At 34.2% G+C, this 25,079-nt stretch overlaps 1 protein-coding gene across 1 annotated transcript; it reads left to right on the forward strand.

The window, feature by feature from the left end:
• Window positions 1-977: 977 nt before the first annotated feature.
• On the forward strand, window positions 978-15,490 carry ccdc13 (coiled-coil domain containing 13). The gene is made up of 14 exons (XM_073848756.1): window positions 978-1,186; window positions 1,889-2,037; window positions 3,287-3,429; window positions 3,566-3,646; window positions 3,736-3,849; window positions 3,933-4,037; window positions 5,902-6,066; window positions 6,159-6,335; window positions 8,086-8,292; window positions 8,368-8,450; window positions 8,601-8,741; window positions 10,513-10,664; window positions 10,824-10,929; window positions 15,334-15,490. Exons 1-14 carry the CDS (start codon window positions 978-980, stop codon window positions 15,488-15,490), a joined length of 1,989 nt encoding a protein of 662 aa, XP_073704857.1.
• The last annotated feature ends 9,589 nt before the right edge of the window (window positions 15,491-25,079 follow it).

Below are 25,079 nucleotides of genomic sequence, written 5' to 3' on the forward strand. Positions count from 1 at the left end.
AATAAAGTATTTTTCACAGTTGGATGCTTTATGTTTATATATAAAAACAGTTTTGTATCGTTTTAAAAAGAGATTAAACAATAAACGAGATTAAAAATAACAATTTGTACATTGTGTATTTTTTTAATGTATTAAGTGTACTAATGTACATTCCTGTTGGTATTTGTAACGTGACTTTATATTTTGCTACTAAAAATTAAATGTAAATTGACGCAAGCACTTCCTGTTACTTTCAGAAAAAAAGGTACAAAAGCTGCCACTGGGACTATCACTGTCACCTTTGTACCTTATTTACTCCTAAAGTATGCATAGTAATACCTTAAAACTACATATTAGTGCGTAAAGTGTACATATTAATACCTACATTGTACATATAAGTTATTTTTGAAAAGGTACAGCACCAGTGACTGCTTTTGTACCTTTTTTTTCTAGCTTGGCAACGCGTTACCACAGAGACGGTAGTGTATACAAATGAACGGAAATTATTCGCGAAACCTTTAGCATCTGTTAAATCACGGACAGTACTCTTTTAGCTCTGTTTTTATGATTTTATTTTTAATAACCATGTCAATTTCCATGCCAATTCTTAACTAAGTTGACTGGAATCTATTTTAAATTTGTCCGGTAAGTTTTTGTTCACCTCTTGAGAATCATCTCTGCTCTGTAGATTGTAAATAGTTTATATGATAAAGGTTAAAAGGCCTAAAATAATCGACATTGATCCTACTTTATTAGCAAGATGCTTCATGAATGTATCGAAAGTAAACATAATGCCAAAAAAACGAAATAACACATCAATAAAAAATGAAAAGGACAAAAGGTGCTTTAAAAACCAACCAATGCAGATGAGCTGAAGCAGGTGTAATTTACCTGGATGTTTCTTTGGAGCATGTTTGGACAGCTCTCATCTATAACTGCATTTGTTTGCTTTGTATGCTATTTGTCAGATGTGTCATATTGTCTCTGATCTCTCAGTGATGGATGGTGACAGTGATGAAATAAAGGAGCAGCTGAGGCTTCAGTTTCAAGCTCTTCAAGAGCAACAAGTGCAGCGCATCCATAGAAGACTGGAGATGAAAAAGACGGAAAGAGATAAGACTGAATCAAACGCTCCTCCACTCAGCAGCCTGGACAATATAAGCTTCACTGAAGAGGATGATGACATGATGGATGTATTCAACACAAGGTGACACATGAAGCATGAGTTCACAGAGCTGCTATCACAAATGTAATTATGAGAACAACATCCTTTCAGGACAACAACATAGTCCATCATGTCAGAAATGACACCTGATTGAATTATTCATTGGTAATTTAGCGGACTGCATTCAGTTTTTTCCTCCTTTATCACTTTAATTTAAAATTCTATTACCTCTGGATGGATTTTCTTTTGAAGTTTCCTCCACTGTGTTTTAGTTATTCAGAATGACGTAACTATATGTGACCCAGGACCACAAAACCACTTAAGTAATATTTGTAGCAATAGCCAAAAGCACATTCTATGGGGCAACATTATTATTTTTCTTTTATGCCAAAAATCATTAGGATATTAGGATCATGTTCCATTAAGATATTTTGCACATTTACCTACCATAAATAAATCATACTTAATTTTTAATTAGTTATATGCATTGCTAAGAATTTAATTTGGTCAACTTTAAAGTCTATTTTGCACTCTCTGATACCTGATTTTCAAATAGCTGTATCTCGGCTAAATATTGTCCTATCCTAACAAACCATGCGTCCATGGAAAGCTTATTTATTCAGCAGAGAATGCAAAAAATGTACTGGTTTTGAGGTCCAGGGTCACATATGTGTGTATGTGTATTACTGTGTGCTTATTCCATACGCCAAGTGTCATTAAAACAATTATTGTACTTGATTTCAGAGTGACTCAGAATGAAAACGAACAGTTGCAAGATCATGTGAGGGAGCTGAGAGATGAGAACGGCAGACTCTATAAACTCCTGAGTGAGAAAGACTTTGAGATAAAACATCTGAAGAAGAAGAGAGAGGAGGAAAGACTTGCTTTAGCAGGTAAACAGTGTGTCATTTCTACTGTTGTGAGCTTAATGTACAATATAAACATCATAATATAAGAAACAAGACAATTACAATACATCACACTTAAGTAAACATTGCACTAACATTGCAAAGAAATGATAGTAAAGCTTTTATTACATTTTCTGAGCCGTTTTTGCAATGACTACTAACCAATTGGTTACTACCAAAGCCAAAATATTTCCAGTCAAAATATCTAAAAATTCTTAAATCAAGAAGGATTTTTTTACACAAATTATTTTATTGTTTTTTGAAAAAACAAGTCAAAATTAAGTGAGTTTTTGCTTAGAACAAGCAAAATAATCTGCCAGCGGGGTAAGAAAAAAGTTATTATTTCAAGATTATTTTTTTTCCCCATTGGCAGGTTATTTTGCTTGTTTCAAGCAAAAATGCACTTCTTTTTGACTTTCTAAAAAAATTTCTGCTCATCTATAAAATCCTACCTTATTTAAGAATTTATTTGATATTTTGGCTGGAAACAAGAGAAAAAAATCTAAGTAAGAAAAGCATTTTTTGCAGTGTGTATATTACTATTTTTTTTAGCCAAATATCATAAAGGCTGAATTCATTTGATATAATTGAGAAATTGAGATTTCTACATTATGATTATACATTTATGATATTTGGTTTGTTATGATAGAACAATATTTGGCAGAGATACAACTATTTCAAAATCTGGAATCTGAGGGTGCAAAAAAAAAAAAAAAAAAAAAAGATAAAATCGCCTTTAAAGTTGTCCAAATGAAGTTCTTAGTAATGCATATGTCTTTATAGAGCATGATACTTAATGATTTTTGGCATAATAGAAAATCAATCATTTTGACCCATACAGTGTATCTTGGGGTATTGCTACAAATATACCTGTGCTACTTAAGACTGGTTTTGTGGTCCAGGATCAAATATTGTGGTGGAAACATAGGTATGACGTATTTTTAAGGTTCTATGAGGATCAGAAAGTTTAAAAGAACAGCATTTTAAAATTTAAATCCGAAATGTGTACATTTTAATCTTAAAACATTTAAAATTGAAATCTGTTAGAACATTACAAATGTTTTTACTGTCACTTTTGATTAATTAAATGCATCAATGCATAAACAAATCTTAATTTAAAAAAAATCATCTTATTAACCTTTTTTTTTTTTTTCTCAAACTAAGTGTCCAAATACTTTTTGGGGCCACTGAACACCTCTCTGGTACATAATACATTTGTGTTTTCTTTGCCAAGGTACTGCTGGTCTGGCGGGAGATGCTGCAGCAACCAAAATTGTGGAACTGTCAAAGAAGAATCGAGAATTAGCTGCTGACATAGAACGAGAGAAGACCAAAACTAAACAAGCAAACAATCGAGTCAAAGAGCTGGAGAAAGAGGTAAAGATAAAACAGAATTGTTAGCTCCATTGATTTCAGATGTTTTTTTTTTTTTGGTGCATTGAATGTTGCTTTTGTCAGCTCCTTCTCAGTGTGGTATTTGATCATTTCATCAATATCTCTGCTGTTTCATTAGCTTCAGGCCACACTGTTACTTAATCCTGGGAAGAAGACAAACAAAAAGCAGGACTCAAAGACTGTGAACGACCATCTTGAAGTAATATTGTCACATGTTCTTCATCATTTGGTACATGATTAGACATGTGCAATTGTTTTGACATGACTTTATATTGTTTTTACACACAGAACAGCCCAGTAGTAAAATCCCTGCAGGAGAAACTATCTGCAGCCCAACTCAAAATGACCGAATACCGCAACCAGATCCAGACGTTTAAGCAAGAGTTAAAAATAGCTCACAAGGTTTGTTCACAATAGATCCATGAATTGGTTTCAGTCAATATAATTTTTAATTTTGTCATGATTTAGTCAAACTGTTTTGTCAGGTGTTGAGCTGTGAGGTGGGTGAGGATGTCAATATTCAGCAGATACTGTGTAACCCAGGAGGCTGGAGAGGCCGTTCCCAGCAGATCCTTGCCCTTCAGAACAGAGTGAGTCAACATAGCTGGAGTCTGAATGAAACTTTTAGGGTGACTTTTATTTTTATTTGACACGTAATCAGCTTTTGTACATTGAGAATGGCTGTTCTCTCAAAGCAGACGTTCTGTTTCATAATAAATTCTTAAATGTATCAATTCTTTTGTATTTATTCTAGTATTTGTCATTCAAAATATAATGTGTTTATGTCTCACAATTATAAAAAAACAACAACAACAACAACTCAGAATTGCGAGATGTGAGGAACTCAACTCAGTTTATATATCACAATTTGATAGTTCACAACTATCTTACAATTCAGACTATTTTTCTTACAATTCTGGATTCATGTCTCACAATTCACACATTGTTTCTTGCAATTCTGAGAAAAAAAGTCAGAATTATGAGATATAAACAGAATTGCGAACAGAATTAACTTAAACAAATGTGTGTGTGTATGTTTGTAAGAATTGTGAGAAACAAAGTAGAAATGCTGTTTTATAATAATGATAATTCTTTTATTCTAACATTTTTCATACAAAATGGAAATCTCAGAAAAATATAAAAAAAAATCATTATCCACTAATCCATTCCATATGGAAGCTTGTTTCTGCTATGGGTTAAAAATATAAAAAAAACACATTTTATCTCACAATTCTGCCTTTTTCTTTGCAGTTTTGAATGTATATATCACAATTATTTTTTCTGGCAATTCTGGGGAAAAACAGTCTAATTGTGAGTTATGAAGTCAGAATTGTGAGATATAAACAATTCTGAGAAAAGAAATCTAAATTATGAGATATAAACACAGAATTGCGACATATTAACTCAAACAAATGTGTGTGTGTGTGTGCATGTATTTATTTGAGGTTCTTTTCTTTTCTGAGGTTTTTTTCTTGCAATTATGAATACATATTGCACAATTCTGTGGATGCATTTTTCTTGCAATTACAAATTTATTGTTAAATTTATTAAGAATTGTGAGATACAAAGTACAAATGCTGTTTTATAATAATGATCATTCTTTCGTATTTATACTAACATTTTTCATACAAAATGGAAATCTCAGAAAAAAAATAAAAAATCATTATCCACTAATCACAACTCATTGGATGGAATTGAAATTTGCTTGAAACAACCATTCCATATGGAAACTTGTTTGTGCTGTGGGTTCAAAATATATTTTATATATATATTTTGAGTTTATGTATTACAATTCTGCCTTTTTTCTGGCAATTCTGGAGAAAATCAGTCTAAATTGCGAGTTATGAAGTCAGAATTGTGAGATATAAACGTGCAATTCTGAGAAAAAAAGTCAAAATTATGAGATATAAACACAGAATTGCGACATAAACTCAAACAATTGTGTGTGTGTGTGTGTGTGTGTGTGTGTGTGTTTTTCCACTACTGAATAAAAAAAAGTAACTGCAACTTTTTATCTCACAATTCAGTCTCTTTTTTTCTTGCATTTACAAATCCTAAAACAAAGACAGAAATGCTGTTATATACTACTAATGACAATATATAAATTATTTTATATTTGTTCTAAAATTGTTCATACAAAATGGGAATCCCTGCAAAAGTATCTAAAAATCATTATCCACTAATCGCAAACACATCGGACAGAATTAAAATTAGCTTGAAATAACCATTCCATATAGAAGCTTATTTGTGCTTTGGAATAAAAATATTAAAAAAGAATTCTGGCTTTTTGTCTTTGCAATTTTGAGTTTATATCTCACAATTTAGTCTTTTTTTCTTGCAGTTCTGGGAAAAAAACATGGATTGTGAGATATAAAGTCTGTGAGATATAAAGTTTGCTGTGTTGTATAGTACTCATAGGTCTCTTGATACTTTTACACATTTCATACACTGAAGGTGCGAGACTTGGAACAACAGCTGAGCCAATCCTCTCTCAGAAAGCAGTTATGTGACCTTGGCCTTGAGGAGGACATCATAAGAACAGGAGGCCTACAGAAGACACAAGACAGAAACCTCAGCCACATCCGTCACATAGAGAGGGAGAGGAAAGAGACAATGGAGGTTGTGCACAACGATTAAACATCTTTATGTCCCAGTGTATGTCATAACTCATTTCACATTTTGTATACACTGATAATGACGTGTCTTTGCAGAAGCTCACAATGGATTATGAAGTTCTGCTTGAAGAGCACTCAGACATGAAGAAGAAGCTGGAGGCCTCTAAAGCCAGGAACAAAGTGTTGAGCACAGAAGTCAAAGCCCTGAAGAGCCAGATCAGCACTCTGCTGGATAAGGGCAAACACGATAATGAGCTGGTCGATGCCTTATTGGTAATAGATTTTTAAATTATGATACCCAATGCAGAAAATATAGATACAGTTGAGATCAAAAGTTTACATACACCTTGCAGAATTGCAAAATGTGAATTATTTTGACAAATAAAAGGGATCATACAAAATGCATGTTACTGTTTATTTAGTACTGACATGAATAAGATATTTCACATAAAAGATGTTTACATATAGTCCACAAGAGAAAACAATAGTTGAATTTATAAAAATGACCCTGTTCAAAAGTTTACATACATTTGATTCTTAATACTGTGTTGTTACCTGAATGATTTGCTTAGTGATAGTTGTTCATGAGTCTCTTGTTTTATCCTGAACAGTTAAACTGCCTGCTGTTCTTCAGAAAAATCCTTCTGGTCCCATAAATTCTTTGGCTTTTCAGCATTTTTGTGTATTTGAAGCCTTTCCAGCAATGACTGTATGATTTTGAGATCCATATTTCACACTGAGGACAACTGAGGGACTCATATGCAACTATTACAGAAGGTTCAAACACTCACTGATGCTTCAGAAGGAAAAACCATGCATTAAGAGCTGGGGTTGAAAACTTTTGAACAGAATTAAGAAGTATGTATTTTTCTTATTTTGCCGAAATATTATATATATGTATATATATTTTTATTTAGTACTGCCCTTTAGAAGCTACATGTTTCCCTGAAAACAAAATAAGTGAAATTTACCCTGATCTTCAAATTCCAAAAGTTTTCACCCCTGGCTCTTAATGCATCCTCTTTTTTTTAACCATCAGTGAGCAATTGAAGTCCCTCATAGGAGTCCCTCAGTTGTCCTCAGTGTGAAAATATGGATCTCAAAATTATACAGTAATTGTTGGAAAGGGTTCAAATACACAAAAATGCTGATAAACTAAAGACTTTGTGGGACCTGAAGGATTTTTCTGAAGAACAGCGGGCAATTTAGCTGTTCATGAGCAACTCTCAATAAACAAAAAACACAGCTGTGGATGATTCCGGTAAAAACACAGTATTAAGAATCAATAGGACGATTTTTCTCTTGTTGATTATACGTAAACATATTTTATGTGAAATATCTTATTCAGGTCAGCACTGAATAAAACATAACATGCATTTTGCCCTTTCAGAAGTTTTTTTTTTGGATTCCCCAAAGAACTTTTCAGTGACAATTTCTTAAAAGAACCATTATTTTCTTTGCGTGAAGAATGTAAATCTAAAGAACCTTTTTTCATTATGAAGAAGGTTTTGTCTGTTTGGAAAGGATCCATAGATGTTAAAAGTTCTACATGGAACCATCAATGACAATAAAAAAGATTTATTTATTAAACATATATTACTGAAATTATCAGTGTAATGTAACTCCAGCCAGGCCAGGAGCCAGTTTCCTTGGTTAGTGCTGATGCTTAATGCTTAGTGTGAAGCTTAATGCATTTGCTGTTGATCAGCTGATGGACTGCAAAGCAGCATCCAAAACACATAACTGTAGTATGCTGGTGACTTTTCAGCAGGGAAAGCAGATATATAACCTGGAATTACACACATTCAACACAAAACAACCTCAAATATCAATAAATGTTTCGTACTTATTCTTGGTTTGGCATAGCAAACAGAATTTATGAACCAGAAAGAAAATAAAATTCCACACAGACAAATGTCTCTGACTCCTTCCTCCAACAGAAGCAGAAGATATTGAATATTGATTTTGGCAGGTGATATTAAATATTTTGGCAGTGCTGACCTGTGATTCCCTCCTCCGGCAGAAGCAGCAGGCGAAGTGGCAAGCCATGCTTGGTCATCTAAGTCAGAAAGGCTCCCAGCGTGAGGAGGCTCAGCAGGGCCTGGAGAGACATCTGCACAGCGAGGCCCAGCAGCACGCCTCCCTCATCCAGCAGCTCAAAGTCATGGTCTCAGAGAAGGAGAACAAGGTCAAAGAGCTGGAGCAGGAGATTCAGCAACTCGCCCTCATGGTATGACACATCTAATTATATCCTCAGTGGTGTTTTCTTTCTCATGCTTACGCACGTTTTGTCTGTCTGGAGCAGAAGCAGTCGGAGTGTAAGAGTCAAACTAACATCAGGCCTTTGACATCACAGCATGAGAACAGCAGGGAGTCAAGCTCTGCCAGGTATTAACATTCAAATCGACAACAACAAATAAACTGTGATTCTCTGACCAAACACATTTTTTGCACTGAGACTACACACTTTCTACAGTCTGCAGTATCTTCTGCTGTCTAATACAGCAACATGAGTGAAAGCATTGCATATTATTTCAGGGATGCACAAACAGCTTGTCCAGAGTGTGCTGTTAAAATCCCATCGCTCCAGGCTCAGTGTGCTGAGTATAAGGCTCTTTATCAAGCTGCCAGTGTGGAGAGAGACAAACTACTGGAGCTGACCAAAGTACAGCAAATTAGGTAGGACAATAACTATGTTGATAACTATGTTATTAAAAACTCTCTGCAAAACATCTTCATTTGGGTTCCATGGAACAAAGAACAATATATGGGTTTGGAAAGGGCATAGGTGTATGGGGAATGCCCTTTGAATGCACTTAAAATTCACTCTCTGAGCAAATAAACAATAAATCTTAATCTAAAATGCATATCTTAGAAAATGCATCTTCCAAAAGCTTTAACATTTTTGTCATCAGAAGCTCATCTGAGATTTTAAGTTGTGGTCCGTTCTCCTTAAAACTTTGCATGCTTGTTTAGAATGACCTGTCGCATATGCCCACCGGGTTTCGAGAAGTTTTGAGTTTTTCTTTAGGCTTTTAAGAATTTTGGGTAATTTGGACAGGCCCCTTTTCTAAATGACCCCGTTCTAGCTTTTTTTGACCTAGAGAGTCCAGACAATTTTTCCAGATTGAGCGAAAAAACCTAGGACTAGTTGGAAAAAGTAGTTTTTTTTTTTTTTGCATTTTCTCAATCATTTAACAAATAATTTGATTGACAGCAGTGGTTCTAGAGGCAAAAAAATTGCTTTGTCTGTCATATAATACAAATATTGTATGTGTGAAAAACCCGCTCAATGCACAGCCATTTACTTGAAAAACACATTATGCGTTATCGGCCCCCAACCGATTAAGCGATTTTGTACTTTTGATCGCTGTAGTGCCCCCGTCAGGCCGATTGGGGCGAGCCTTGGTGACGTTGTCAGCGGTGTGAGTACAACCATCCCTCCAAGTTTCAAGTCTTTACGACTTACGGTTTGGTCTTTACGATCAGTTTTACGTGGAGATCAATGATCTGTCACCATTTTAACATTTACAAGAGGGTTTCAGCACTACGTGCTTGAACCCCTAATAATAATCTGTTTTTAATTATTATGAGGAAATTTTCATTTTGGAAGTGAACTTATCCTTTAAAAGCTGGAAGGCTTTTGAATGTGAAAAATTAAAGACATAAATATTAGCAATGTAGTTATATTGCATAATAATTAAAAACAGATTATTATTAAGTCCACTATATGGAGAAAAACATTTCAGGATTTTTCTTCATATAGTGGACTTAAATGGTGGCCAGCGGATTGAATGTCCAAATTGCAGTTACAATGCAGCTTCAAAGGGCTCTACATGATCCCAGCCGAGGACTAAGGGTCTCATCTAAAGGAACGATTGGTCATTTTCTTAAAAGAATACAAATGTATATACTTTTTAACCACAAATGCTCGTCTTGCACTAGCTCTGCGATGCGCGTCTTAACGCATTGTGTAATCAAGCTGGAAAAATCATGCGTGGTTAGTTCTTCGTCTGTGTACATCGTTGTTTTACCTGTTTTTGTAAAGGCCATTTGACTTTGACATGTTCACTTTATAAACTCTGGGTTGGTACATCCGTCTTAAAATTTAATTTATAAAGTATAGGATTTGATTTGATCATTACACTTTGCTATATCTTGATTATCTTGCAGCTCCTTGTATTTACTTGAATCTTTCAGTCAGTATTATGCATTACTAGCTTCTCATCATCTCACAAACCCCCTGCAGTTCCCTAATGAACCCCTGTTTGGGAAACCCTGGCATAGAGGACAGGCAATGGCAATGAGGTTATAATGGGACTGGCTGTTTAAAAAGTCATTATTTTTGCAATTCTGTGTATTGATGCTTGTGGAACAGAAATTACACATGTAATTGCTTTCATGGATGGCTACAGTTTATGTCCTTAAATAATCTTAATTTATGCTACAGTGAAAACGAGGCAAAGCGCCAGCGTGCAGAAGCTGAGCAGAAACTCAGACTAGAATGGCAGCGTTCAGTCTCACTGGAACAGCAGCTGGAGAAAGCCAAACTGGACTTAAGGAAAGAAGCGAGTCTGCAAACATCTAATCGGAGTAGAACAGGTTCTGTATGGCCTCGTATAGACTGAATTTTAATCATATTTCACGTGGTATATGAATGCCACTGAAACCAGTATTACATTGTAATATCCAAGCTTCATTGAATGCCTGATTAAAAAGCAATCTCACTGAAATCTGTTGGATTTTCTTGGCCTGATGTAGGAAGCTCAGGCAGCACTCTGAGTCTCCCTGACAAACAGGAGGGTTTGTCTCCCAGAAGCTCCTCTGATGTCAGCCATGATGCTCAGCTTAGTGAACTCAAAGCACGGTACGGCTTTTCTTTCTAAATTTAGTATTCACATGCAACTTCATTTTAGTAGTTAACACCGTCTGAATAATTGTCATATGCACATGGCAAGTACACAGAATTACTAATTTTGTTTATTTGTCCTGATTATGTTTTTTTAAGTCCAGTCAATTACAGTTGAAGTCAAAAGTTTTCATACACCTTGCAGAATCTGCAAAATGTTAATTATTTTACCAAAATAAGAGGGATCATTAGCCTGGGTGTCCCCATGCTGCCTTCCGTGCAGCGCGATTTTATTCACGCTGGAAGGTAGCATAGAAACCATGGACCAAATTTTCACCTCAGATAGGGAACCAACCACAGAACGGGGAGGGAGCAGCAAGACGATGACGCCTTCTATGCGACTCACCGAAGCAGTTTGTTTATAACTATGGATCCAGCATGGCAGCAAGTTATCATTCGATGCAGCCGTTCACATGTCGCGCCTAAAACGCGTGAAAAACGCTAGGCGCGTCGCTTTCTCCTTTCCAAACCGCTCTGTAGCTTGCGCATGGAAAACGCGAGCGCGTCGCTTCCATTATGCGCGTGCATACCGCGCGTCTACATTTGAAATAACGAACTTTAGCGCGCAAAAGACGCGACATGTGAACGGCCCCTTAGATAGTGTTCTAAGCAGAGCCATATAAAAAGAGAGTTGCGACACGCTTTGATCTCGCCGCCGCACGGTCACGTGGTTCATGGAGCTCTCAATAGTTCCAAACAGCTCCGCGCTGTCAATGTGTTTGAATGGAGTTAAATAGGATAGACAGCAGTTTTACTATATTTGCAGCAATTTCGAGTAATTATTAACACATAATGTGCATTGATTGTGTATTGATAACTTCTCTGAATACGCTTTACAATCGCATTTTATTCTGGGGAGTGATAAAGAGACATAATTAATATGTTCTCATACTCTTTGGCAGTCAAATGTGACCAAACACCTTAAGTGTAACTTTTATTCAATTAAATAACTGTAATATATATAGTTAAATTCTATTTAGTAAATATTTTGAGGAGGTTTTTTGTACTTAATATGTGCAATAATGATCCTGACCATTTAAAAGATAACATTTTCTAATATAGTATTTAGATTACAGTTAGTGTAATATTTAAGGTTAAATACATCTGCATGTGTATTTGGACATGATCAAACACTCTTTTTTTATACAGTATGTTTCAATTTAATGATTTAATGTTAAATTAAAAAAAAGTAATTTACTCTTGTTTTATGATATTCAAATATACAACATAAGTGAATATTATAAAAGGCAAGCAAAAATGGCATTTAACATAATAGAAAATATGAAAATAATGTTTAAAAAAACACAAGGCAACGAATTGCATTCAGCATACATTTTTATCGTGTTTCTTGAATGCAGTCTTTACTGAAACTCATTCAACCTCCTACAGTGAGAGAAAGATTGCAGAAAGACTAAAAACATAAAAATATGACAACTAGTATCTGGTTATGGTCGCTATTACGGTGTTTCTCACGTTATCCAGCTGCATTTACAGTTTAACTGTTTATTTTTTAACGATAAACATTAACTATAACATGCTTCATAAAACACCACTATTGGCCAGTTTTTCGAGAGGTCAACTGATGCGTTAAAATGTAAAGAAATGCAGTAATTTCTTCAATATACTTGCGACTGTGCTTGAGAAGCGCTGAAATGAATGGGCTTCAATGGAGGAGCTATTGGTTGTTTGGAACTATTGACCGCTCCATGACACGCTTTACTTCCGCATTCCTCAGTTCCTATGGAAGCCTATGGGAGTGTCGCAACTCTCTTTTTATATGGCTCTGGTTCTAAGTAGTTTAGAACGCAAGTTTATTTTGAAAAAAGAGCAACTTTTGGCGTTAAACCATCGCTCTGTATACGTCATCCAGTATGATTGAAACGATTGGCTATGAGCTACGCACAGGCGCATTTGATAGACATTCGTAGCGCCCAATAAACGGCTCTGGGCATTCGTAAACCACGCCTCAACTACGAGAAAATGAACACGTGGTTCCCAGACCACGAATCATGACGAAGTCATAACGTGGTCTGGCGTTAGCCAGGCTAAGGGATCATACAAAATGCATGTTATTTTTTATTTGGTATTGACCAAGATATTTCACATAACAGAAATGTACATATACTCCACAAGAGAAAAGAATAGCTGAATTTATAAAAAAAAAGACCATGTTCAAAAGTTTACATACACTTGATTACTTAATACTGTGTTGTTGCCTGAATGATCCACAGCTGTTTTTTTTTTTGGTTTAGTGATGAGTCCCTTGTTTGTCCTGAACTGTTAAACTGCCTGCTGTTCTTAAGAAAAATCCTTCAGGTCCCACAAATTCTTTGGTTTTTAAGCATTTTTGTGTATTTGAACCCTTTCCAACAATGACTGTATGTTTTTGAGATCCATCTTTTCACACTGAGGACAACTGAGGGACTCATATGCAACTATTACAGACGGTTCAAACACTCACTGATGCTCCAGAAGGAAACACGATGCATTAAGAGCCGGGGGGTGAAACCTTTGTAAATTTGAAGATCAGGGTAAATTTTACTTATTTTGCCTTCTGGAAAACATGTAAGTATCTTCTATTGCCTTTGAAAGGCCTCAGTTGTCCTTAGTGTGAAAATATGGATCTCAAAATTATACAGTTGTTGGAGAGGGTTCAAATACACAAAAATGCTGAAAAACCAAAGAATTTGTGGGAACTGAAGGATTTTTCTGAAGAACAGTGGGTAGTTTAACTGTTCAGGACAAAACAAGGGACTCATGAACAACTTTTACTAAACCAAAAAATAGCTGTGGATCATTCAGTTAACAACACAATATTAAGAATCAAGTGTATGTAAACTTTTGAACCGGGTAATTTTTTATAAATTCAACTATTATTTTCTCTTGTGGACTGTATGTAATTGTCTTTTATGTGAATCTAATTCAGGTCAGTACTAAATATGCATTTTGTATGATCCCTCTTATTTCGGTAAAAAATTAACATCTAGCAGATTCTGCTTTTATATATATATATGAAAATGACTTCTGTGTGAGTTGTGATTCATACAGTACATCACAACACTATTGACAAAATACCTCGGACCTTTTGCCTATGAAATGTTTTTGAAGTTTCTTTAATATGTCATCACCTTCTCGCCTTCCTGCTGCAAGATTTTGCTTTTACACAGAAAATTCACTGGATACTTGCTCTTGCCGTATCCTTTGTGAAATCCTTGGTTGACAGCTCAGTATGTACCTTTTTCACTTTTTCACTATAATGCGATTATAATGGGAATTTAGCAATATTGCTATTAAACTTTACCTCATGTAAATACAATACTTTGATTAATATAATGAAATTTAGCTCATAATCCTAGCAAGCATAATCATATTAAAATATGTGCCATATGATTCATAAATTAGACCTATAACGGAACTTTCTGAGATTGCGATATTGTGATGTTTATGACCTTTCAATACATCTGTAGTCATGCTTTGCATTTGATATAAGTGGCCAGTATCACACTTAATGTAAGAGTTCACCATTTGTGACTCTGGACCTCAAAACCAGTCTTAGGTAGCATGGGTATATTTGTAGAAATAGCCAAAAATACATTCTATCGCTTTTTCTTTTATGCCAAAAAACATTGGAATATTAAGTAAAGATCATGTTTCATGAAGATATTTTATAAATTTCCCGCCTTAAATATATCAAAACTTAATTTCTGATTAGTAATATGCATTACTAAGAACTTCATATGGACAACTTTAAAGGCAATTTTTCTTAATATTTAGATTTTTTTCACTCTTAGATTCCAGATTTTCAAATAGTTGTATCTCGGCCAAAAAATTTATCTAAACATTAATGGAAAGCTTATTTATTCAGCTTTTCCAGTCATCCCAAAAATAGCCACGCTTTTTAGTGAATTATCAGAAAATGGCATATAAACTGGAGTGAAGAGGTTTGCTCGCGTCATGTAAACATCTTACTGCAATTAACTTTGATTAATGGAAAAAAAGCACATAATTCATGCACATGTAAACATAATCATTATTTTCAATTTTTCATAGTCAAAAATAAAACAAATGCATCATATGCATTAAACAACACATGCATCTGACAGGAGGGCAAGTCGCTTTAAACCATAGGCTTAGTTTAAAGCACTTAATACAGTATACTGTAAAGTATCTCATGCATGTTGGAAAACTTGGACTTTTCCTGCAGCACTCAACTTTTGAACACTTTTTGAACACTAACTGGGTCTCATTCACATTTGTAGAAGAACTGCAGAATGAACTTTGTGGCAAAGTTTAAAACTCTTATCCATAATATATGCAATTATAATAGTAAATGCATATATTTTTTATTTTTTGTCCATACAGGCTGGAACTGCAACTAGAAGAAAATGAAACCTTGAGAACCGCTCTGAAGAACGCCTTGAAGGAAAAGAAAGAAGGCTTGCAGTTCTACAAGGACATGCTGGCCCAAGCAAAACAGGAATTCCAGCAGGCCCACAGAAAGCATGAGCAGGGGACTTAGATTGGACCGAAGAAGGATCTTTGCTAGCAAACAGAGATCGCTGAAGGACAACACTGGCATTAAGGAGACGCTCAATCTGTATGTTTTCATGTCTGCTGTTCACAGTACACAAACACACACACAAAGTACATCAATCCAACCCGCATTGTGAGGTCATGAGAACATGAACGAGAAATTATAAGCTTTTTTGTTAGTTATGCATAGAATAAAATAATAATGAGATCCTGTTTGTTTAATAACAGTTGGAACATTTTAAGAAATTATGAAGGTAAACAATTTTTTTTCTCTTTTTGGCAATCCAAAGTGGAAACAAACTTTCCTGCCTTCTTTTCTGACGCACATTGCTCATTAATATTTGATTTGTGTGTCGTGGTGTAAAACCAAAAACGAAAAGCAAAACCAAAATAAGCTCCGCAGAATGCGCGCCCTCCCCTGCTCAAGCGATATGTGTGCGATGACTTGACCCCTCGCTTACCGCGTCTCTCCTCTTGTTTACATTTAGCGTATCAGCCGTTGCATTCATGCTGCCATACATGAGTTATTCTCTTTCCAATGTGGCCGGAGGGGGTTTGAGGCCTCCCCTCCTGACGCTGCTTCACCACGCTTAATTTAAACCTGTGGCTGAAGCAGTGTGCTCCTCTTGAAACAGCGCACTATTTCATCTTCCCAGAAGCCTGAGGGACACTGGCAAGCCCAAGGCTGTTACGAGTGCAAGTACCACAAGACCAAAATATCATCCAGGATTGGAAATGATGGAAAAAGCCTTGTTTACACTCAGGAAATAAAAAGAACTTGTGTTTGAAATGAGATTACTGATAACAGATGTTCAACACGGAAAGAGATATTCAACACAATGTAGTTATAGTCGTAAAGACTGGGATGGCAATTTAAAGTGACAGTTCAACCAAAAATTAGATGTTTATCTGCTTACCCCCAGGGCATCCAAGATGTAGGTGACTTTGTTTCTTCTGTAGAATGCAAATGAAGATTTTTAACTCAAACCATTGCAGTCTGTTTTGAGAGTCAAAAAAACATACACAGACAAAACCAAATTAAACCCTGTGGCTTGTGACGATACATTGATGTCTTAAGACACAAAACAATTGGTCTGTGCAAGAAACTGAACAGTATTTATATAATTTTTTACCTCTGATCCAACGCAATGTCCAACTTTCCTGTGCGATAAAACCTAAAATGGTAATCACTTGTGCTTATCCTGAGTGTTGCAACCTATAAAAAAACTAAAAGATTACGCTTGCTTGCACAAACTCTTCTGAGAGTGTTGACTTTTCACTGACTCCCAGTTTGGAGCTTGATTGATTGAAGTTATGGTTGCTTGCTCTTCGTCATGCGACGGCTGTTGTGAACACACTCAGGACAGTTGGACATTGCGGTGGATCAGAAGTAAAAATGATCTAAATACTGTTCAGTTTCTTGCACAGACCGATTGTTTGGTGTCTTAAGACCTCAATGTATTGTCACGAGCCGCAGAGTTTAATTTGGTTTTGTCTGTGTGTGTTTTTTTGACTCTCAAAGTCGTGGGTAAGCAGATAAACATCAAATTTTCATTGGGGTCGTTCACCAAAAAAAATTTCCCTTGTAAAAATAAATACATATTATGGAAATAATATATTTTAAAAGAACGTACTTGAGTGTGCACTGAATGTAATGTTTTTTAACACCTCACTGCGTGTTAATTGCAATAAATTAAAATGGATTATACTTTAAATTTATAATAAATGCAGTTAGTTAAACTTAAAAGTGCTTTCTTGACCCAATTAAGTAGGATTTGGTCTTTATATGTAATTGCACAATTACTTTTATTGTCTTTGAAATATGGTTAGATTGTGTTCTCAAATGTACTGACAATCATTTATAGTAAACAAAAATATATTAAGTGTATTTTTTATTAAAAGTAGTATGTCATGTATACAGGCCCTTTTCAAAAAATTAGCATATTGTGATAAAGTTCATTATTTTCTGTAATGTACTGATAAACATTAGACTTTCATATATTTTAGATTCATTACACACAACTGAAGTAGTTCAAGCCTTTTATTGTTTTAATATTGATGATTTTGGCATACAGCGCATGAAAACCCCAAATTCCTATCTCAAAAAATTAGCATATTTCATCCGACCAATAAAAGAAAAGTGTTTTTAATACAAAAAAGTCAACCTTCAAATAATTATGTTCAGTTATGCACTCAATACTTGGTTGGGAATCCTTTTGCAGAAATGATTGCTTCAATGCGGCGTGGCATGAAGGCAATCAGCCTGTGGCACTGCTGAGGTGTTATGGAGGCCCAGGATGCTTTGATAGCGGCCTTAAGCTCATCCAGAGTGTTGGGTCTTGCGTCTCTCAACTTTCTCTTCACAATATCCCACAGATTCTCTATGGGGTTCAGGTCAGGAGAGTTGGCAGGCCAATTGAGCACAGTAATACCATGGTCAGTAAACCATTTACCAGTGGTTTTGGCACTGTGAGCAAGTGCCAGGTCGTGCTGAAAAATGAAATCTTCATCTCCATAAAGCTTTTCAGCAGATGGAAGCATGAAGTGCTCCAAAATCTCCTGATAGCTAGCTGCATTGACCCTGCCCTTGATAAAACACAGTGGACCAACACCAGCAGCTGACATGGCACCCCAGACCATCACTGACTGTGGGTACTTGACACTGGACTTCAGGCATTTTGGCATTTCCCTCTCCCCAGTCTTCCTCCAGACTCTGGCACCTTGATTTCCGAATGACATGCAAAATTTGCTTTCATCCGAAAAAAGTACTTTGCACCACTGAGCAACAGTCCAGTGCTGCTTCTCTGTAGCCCAGGTCAGGTGCTTCTGCCGCTGTTTCTGGTTCAAAAGTGGCTTGACCTGGCGCCTGTACACGGTGGCTCTGGATGTTTCTACTCCAGACTCAGTCCACTGCTTCCACAGGTCCCTGGAATCGGTCCTTCTCCACAATCTTCCTCAGGGTCCGGTCACCTCTTCTTGTTGTGCAGCGTTTTCTGCCACACTTTTTCACAGACTTCCCACTGAGGTGCCTTGATACAGCACTCTGGGAACAGCCTATTCGTTCAGAAATTTCTTTCTGTGTCTTACCCTCTTGCTTGAGGGTGTCAATGATGGCCTTCTGGACAGCAGTCAGGTCGGCAGTCTTACCCATGATTGCGGTTTTGAGTAATGAACCAGGCTGGGAGTTTTTAAAAGCCTCAGGAATCTTTTGCAGGTGTTTAGAGTTAATTAGTTGATTCAGATGATTAGTTTAATAGCTCGTTTAGAGAACCTTTTCATGATATGCTAATTTTTTGAGATAGGAATTTTGGGTTTTCATGAGCTGTATGCCAAAATCATCAATATTAAAACAATAAAAGGCTTGAACTACTTCAGTTGTGTGTAATGAATCTAAAATATCTGAAAGTCTAATGTTTATCAGTACATTACAGAAAATAATGAACTTTATCACAATATGCAAATTTTTTGAAAAGGACCTGTATATGCAATTGATCACATTTGTAATGATTAAGTTGCAATTTTGTAAAACAGAATATAAAATATCAACTTTAAATTTAAATATAATATTTAAATGTAATATCAAATAGCACACTACAGTTAAAGTTAAGCTGTAATATAATTTTATGCTTTAATATGTTAGTCAACATATCAAAATAAGTATACTTCTTTAAATCACAACAAATAAATATTTAAACAATGATTTAAAATGTATGAAACTTTTAATTTGACATTATTACCAAGTGCACTTTTTAAAAACTGTACTTAAGAATGTTATAACATTTCTGCAATTATAGTAAAAAAATACTTGATTTGAAGTTCACTACAAAAAATACTCAAAATATAATTAAGTGCACTTTCAACTTTCATGCATCAAAATACAAAAGCATGTTGCAAAGTTATCCAAATGAATTAAAGTTTTCAGAATATGATAAACAGATTTAATCTATAGGCTTCTATTAAACACGGAAGCTCAGCTGTGCTTGTTTGATGCACAAGATGATTTGTTTTGTTTTTGATGTGTGAAAGGTTTGGTTGTGTGGACTTTTAATAGATGAAAATTGTGAGAGAATATCTAACTTTGTGTTAGCACAAGAGTTTGGAGCAAAATAATGACAAATGTGTCATTTTTGGATGAACTAAGCCTTTTATTATTGAAAGAAATTTCAGAGGAAGCTGACATTTTTATTTCTCAAGAGACCGCTCAGTTGTCAACAAATAGTGCCTGCATCCAATATATTCAATAAAATTCATTTTCAATAATATTAAATAACGCTGGTAAATATCAGCCAAGGCATTGACATGCCTGTAGATTTGAAGTCCACCACGACTGTAAAACCTCCACAATCAGCAGCTTCTACATCTGGCAAAGCCTTTGTGGTAGTGCCACAAAAATGTCTCCAAACAGTAACATTTCTATACGCCTGCTTTTGCATTTACAATTCCAGTGTTTTAAAAACAAAAGCTCCTATAGTGAGCTGTTGAGACAATATTTAAGGCATTATAGTGCCCAAATGCTGCACAAGTCAGCAAGATAATAGGGTGCCGCTACAATAACAGACCACCATGCTATAACAGACTATCAGTACTTCATGTTTTCCTGCATCCTGGAATGGAGAATATAACAACATGACAATCTAAGTAAGCATTTATCATCAACTCAGTGCTTCAGGATATATCAAGCCTTTAATGTAGGTAGGCCCATGCTGCTTTTTATATACACAGCTTAAAAAAAAACTAAATCTTCTTGTTTTATGTTTAGGATTGAGGATGATCTGATCATCAAATTCAAGCAGACTTTCTATTGATATGATTGTTCCTAGGTAGAAAAAGCCATTTGCCAACACAAGAGTTTAGTTTTTTCAGATTCTTTTGATATTTTTAGGGGACTTTACAGTTCTAAATCATATTTATGGAAGAGTTATGATCCATTTATTACCTTTAAACCACTTTTTGAGTACAGATCTAAAAATGAAAATTACCAACTTAAACTGTTGCATTGCAAAAAATGCTTTTCTTACTTAGATTTTTTGTCTTGTTTCCAGCCAAAATGTCAAAAAATTCTTAAATCAAAAAGAGTTTTCTTGACATGTAAAAATTATTGTCTTGTTTTCAGAAAAAATTGAAAATATGATTAATGTTTTACCCCATTGGCAGATTAATTTGCTTATTTCAAGCAAAAGTGCACTTAATTTTGACTTAAGATATTTTGGCTGGAAACAAGACAAAAAATATAAGTAAGAGATGCATTTTTTTGCAGTGTGTAAATACTTTAATTGCTTTGCAAACTTAATTTTTAAAGAAATTTATTTATGTAGTTTTTGTTTAGAAGGCAAGTAGCATATTATTGCAAAAGTAAAAAAAAAGACATTTATTTTTGTTAAAAATGCACAAAAATAGAATTTTAAAATTGTATATGAAATATTTATTTTCCATAACGTTACCCTAAAACTGTAATAATCAACAAACATAAATGTAAACATGTTAAGTTCCAAATTTGACGTTGATATATCAAGAAATGAGTTTTCAATAAGATTTAGTTTCCACTAGATGAAATTCATGTGACTATTTTTTCAGGACCTTGTAATCATTTGAATTTTTTTTTTTTTTTGCAATTTTTTTGGGTTCACATAACAACTGCAAAAAAACAAAACAAAAAAACAAGAAAAAACTCTAGCATAAAGTAAAAAAAAAAGTAAAAAAAGAAGAAATCCGATAATTTTTTTGCAGTGTGTAACTACTTTAATTGCTTTGCAAACTTAAATAATTTTTAAGGGAAATTTATTTATTCAGTTTTTGTTAAGAAGGCAAGTAGCAGATTATTGCAAAAGTAAAAAAAAAAGATATTTACGTTTATTTTTGTTAAAAATGCACAAAAATAGAATTTTAAAATTGTATATGAAATATTTATTTTCCATAACATTACCCTAAAACTGTAATAATCAACAAACATAAATGTAAACATGTTAAGTTCCAAATTTGACGTTGATATATCAAGAAATGAGTTTTCAATAAGATTTAGTTTCCACTAGATGAAATTCATGTGACTATTTTTTCAGGACCTTGTAATCATTTGAATTTTTTTTTTTTTGTATTTTTTTTGGGTTCACGTAACAACTGCAAAAAACAAAAAACAAAAAAACAAACACACAAAAAAACATTTTTTAGCATGAAGTTAAAAAAAAGAAATCTGATCTTTTTTTGCAGTGTGTAAATTCTTTAATTGCTTTGCAAACTTAAATAATTTTTAAAGAAATGTATTTATTTAGTTTTTGTTAAGAAGGCAAGTGGCAGATTATTGCAAAAGTAAAAAAAATACATTTACATTTATTTTTGTTAAAAATGCTCAAAAATAGAATTTTAAAATTGTATATGAAATATATATTTTCCATAACATTACCCTAAAACTGTGTAATAATCAACAAACATAAATGTAAACATGTTAAGTTCCAAATTTGACGTGGAAATATCAAAAAATTAGTTTTCAATAAGATTTTGTTTGGGCGCAGTACCCAACATTTCCACTAGATTAAATTAATGTGACTATTTTTTCAGGACCTTGTAATCATTTAAAAAAATTTTTTTGCAATTTTTTATGGGTTCACATAACAAATGCAAAAAAAAAAAAAAAAAAAAAAAAACTTTAGCATGAAGTCTGTAAATCTGTAAATCAAAAATTTCCAATAATGACCTTTTTAAGTTTGTTTTCAGGATTAAAGCAATTTGAGATTTCCATTGTGGGCTAATATAGCATTTTATGCTATTATATAATATAAATATATAAATACTTTCAAAAATAGTACTTATTATTTCAATACTAAAATGCTAAGACAATTTTGGGTGCACAATGATTTCAGTGCAAAAAAGTACAAAAGAGGCATTAGGAAACCCATCACTTTGAAATATGTGGCTTTAAACCAAACAGATTGGCATTGTTTTGCAGGACCCCAGTAGCCCTGAAAGGTTCAGATTTATTCCCGAATACCCAAGCAATAACCCAGCAAGCCAAATGCATACTTGTGTCAACAGCGTGTGCGTAAACAGACTCACCTATTTGTCATTCCATCTTTGAATGGGCCCTTTCTCTGCGCCGCTCCTCCAAGGTATTCCCTCGTTCCGGCCCAGTGCTTCCTCCACACCATTGACTACATCCAGGAACTTGGGTAAATAAGTCCCCGCTGTGCAGGCAGAGGTTAAAGCGGACCGTGCCAGTTTTGACGGCGTCGTGAAAGAGGTGAGAGCAAATCACTGCCGTGTGAATACATGCATTCATGTCGCAGCGTTATTATGAAAGAAATAAAACTCCAGCGTGTTGGCTAACTGAAGTGTATCAGGACACATTTTACATGACAGTTTCCAAGCTACATCGCAATTACAGGAAAACATGTAATCAATATGCAATCATTAATTGCCTTGTAATTAAAATGTTTAAATGTTGTACACATTACTATAGTCATTAATTATATTCACATGCACAGTGTGTTACATAGACACCGACACCGTAATCAAGTGCTGTGAAACAAACTAATTAAAAACCTAGGCCTAAATTAACCACTAGCTATTTGTTGGAAATAATTTAGCTTACTGTAATAAGTTTATGCTTTTTTTAAGCATAACAGTGCATGAGCAAAATAAACAATTTGCGTTTATTGAACCTTTAAAAAAGGTTTGCATTTGTGCATCATGCTTTTATGGCTCATAAAGTATAATATGGAGCAATTGTTAACTCAATTAAAATTGAAAGTTGAAATTAAAAAATTAAAAATCAACCAATTTCAATCAATTTTATTCAGAAACTCAAACTGAGCAAAATTGAGCAAAAAAAATAAATAAATGCAAATTGCAATTTGGTGCAGATGTTGATATTTATATGGCCAGATAAAATTCTGACGCTTGGTCAATGAGATCTTAAAAACAATATGTGACCCTGGACCACAAAAACAAGTCTTAAGTAGCACAGGTACACAAAAATACATTGAATGGGTCAAAATACTTTTTTTCTTTTATGCCAAAAATCATTAGGATATTAAATAAAAATCATATTCCATGAGGATATTCGGTCAATTTCCTACTGTAAATATATAAAACTTTATTTTTGAGTAATATGCATTGCTAAGAACTTCATTCGGACAACTTTAAAGGCGATTTTCTCAAATGTTTTATTTTTTGCACCCTCAGATTCCAGATTTTCAAATAGTCATATCTTGGCCAAATATTGTCCAAACCATACATCAATGGAAAGCTTATTTATTTAATTTATAGTTATAAAAAAATTACCATTATGACTGGTTTTGTTGTCCAGAGTCAACATACTAATTACATAAAATGATATAAATATCTCCATATATCCCCCAATCATATGTCTTAGTAAGATGGTATTTAAATGCTTAGTCTGATGATCAAAACATATAATGCAATGCAATACAATAATGATTGAGAAATGCACAAATAAACATTCCTCAAAAGCCTGATGATCATATTTGAGAATCAAAATTGAAATGACTTTTTTATTAAAATTATGTCTGGATAACCAAATAAAAGTTGCTTCAGTCCAAAACTTCAAGGTTAGACACTGCAGGTGAATAGGGTAAAAAAATTAACTAATAGTTATCACCTTACTTAACCAGCTGATTGATTACTTTGATAATTGCAAACATTTTTTTGTATTACAAGTTTTCTACAATGCAAATGAGCCATTATTTAATGAAATATGCGATAATTTGCATACATTTCTAGTACAAAAATCTAAAGTCAGTTTCAAAATCCTTGTTTAATTTTTTTGACATATTAGAGTCAAATGTTTTTACCGAGGGGATTTTGGGCATCTCATTTTGTCACGCCATAATTCAGAAAAAAACGTAGAACAGACAGGATACTCTTTTTTAAAAATAATTTTTGAGGGGAGTAAAATGTAGTATAAAATCAAGCAAATTATATATGAACAAATCCCTCTGTAAAACCTTCAGGATATGGACAGGAATAAAAATGTAAAGTTTGGTGTGTGTAAGTGCTACTTGAAGTGGAGATTTATGGCTCAGTGTAGAAGAAAAAACAAATTTTAAGAAACAATATGTACTGTACTTGAAATCTATTGACACAAATAGATAAAGTGCTATAAAAGAAACACTTAACAGTGTTTTCTTTCCACTAGTCTGAAAAAACACTTTATGAAAAAACAAAAAGCCAAAAATCTCAAACTTGACAGGTGCATGAAAAAACAGCATTTTTGCCTTCCCCTTAAAACATTACTAACAAAATAAAAGTAATTCTTACTTTTACCTAAAAAATTTAAAAAAGGTATTTGACTCGCTAAAAAATATTCTAAGCATGTAGCAGATTGTGTGCAACAAGTTTTTTCAGCAACGTTTTGATTGTGTTGATAATTAAGAGGCCTTAGAAATTTGCATATCAAGCATGATCACTAGACTTGATTCCTCTATTAATTTTACCCCAAATCTGTCACTTTCCATTTGAATTGACGCTGTAAGCATTGTTTTAACCACAAGATGGCAGTGTATATCAAACTGGAGGTGGAGAAACAGCCTGAATGTTCTTTCCAGCCTCTCACCGGATCCCCT

This window comes from Garra rufa, chromosome 10, assembly GCF_049309525.1.
Source record: "Garra rufa chromosome 10, GarRuf1.0, whole genome shotgun sequence".
NCBI lineage: Eukaryota > Metazoa > Chordata > Actinopteri > Cypriniformes > Cyprinidae > Garra > Garra rufa.

Bases quoted from the DNA above. Each gene is read 5' to 3' on its own strand.
- ccdc13 (XM_073848756.1), top strand. From the start codon at position 978: ATGGATGGTGACAGTGATGAAATAAAGGAGCAGCTGAGGCTTCAGTTT. The intron at 4,038-5,901 runs GTGAGTCAACAT...CATACACTGAAG, and splicing joins TCCTTGCCCTTCAGAACAGA to GTGCGAGACTTGGAACAACA. The intron at 8,742-10,512 runs GTAGGACAATAA...TTTATGCTACAG, and splicing joins ACCAAAGTACAGCAAATTAG to TGAAAACGAGGCAAAGCGCC.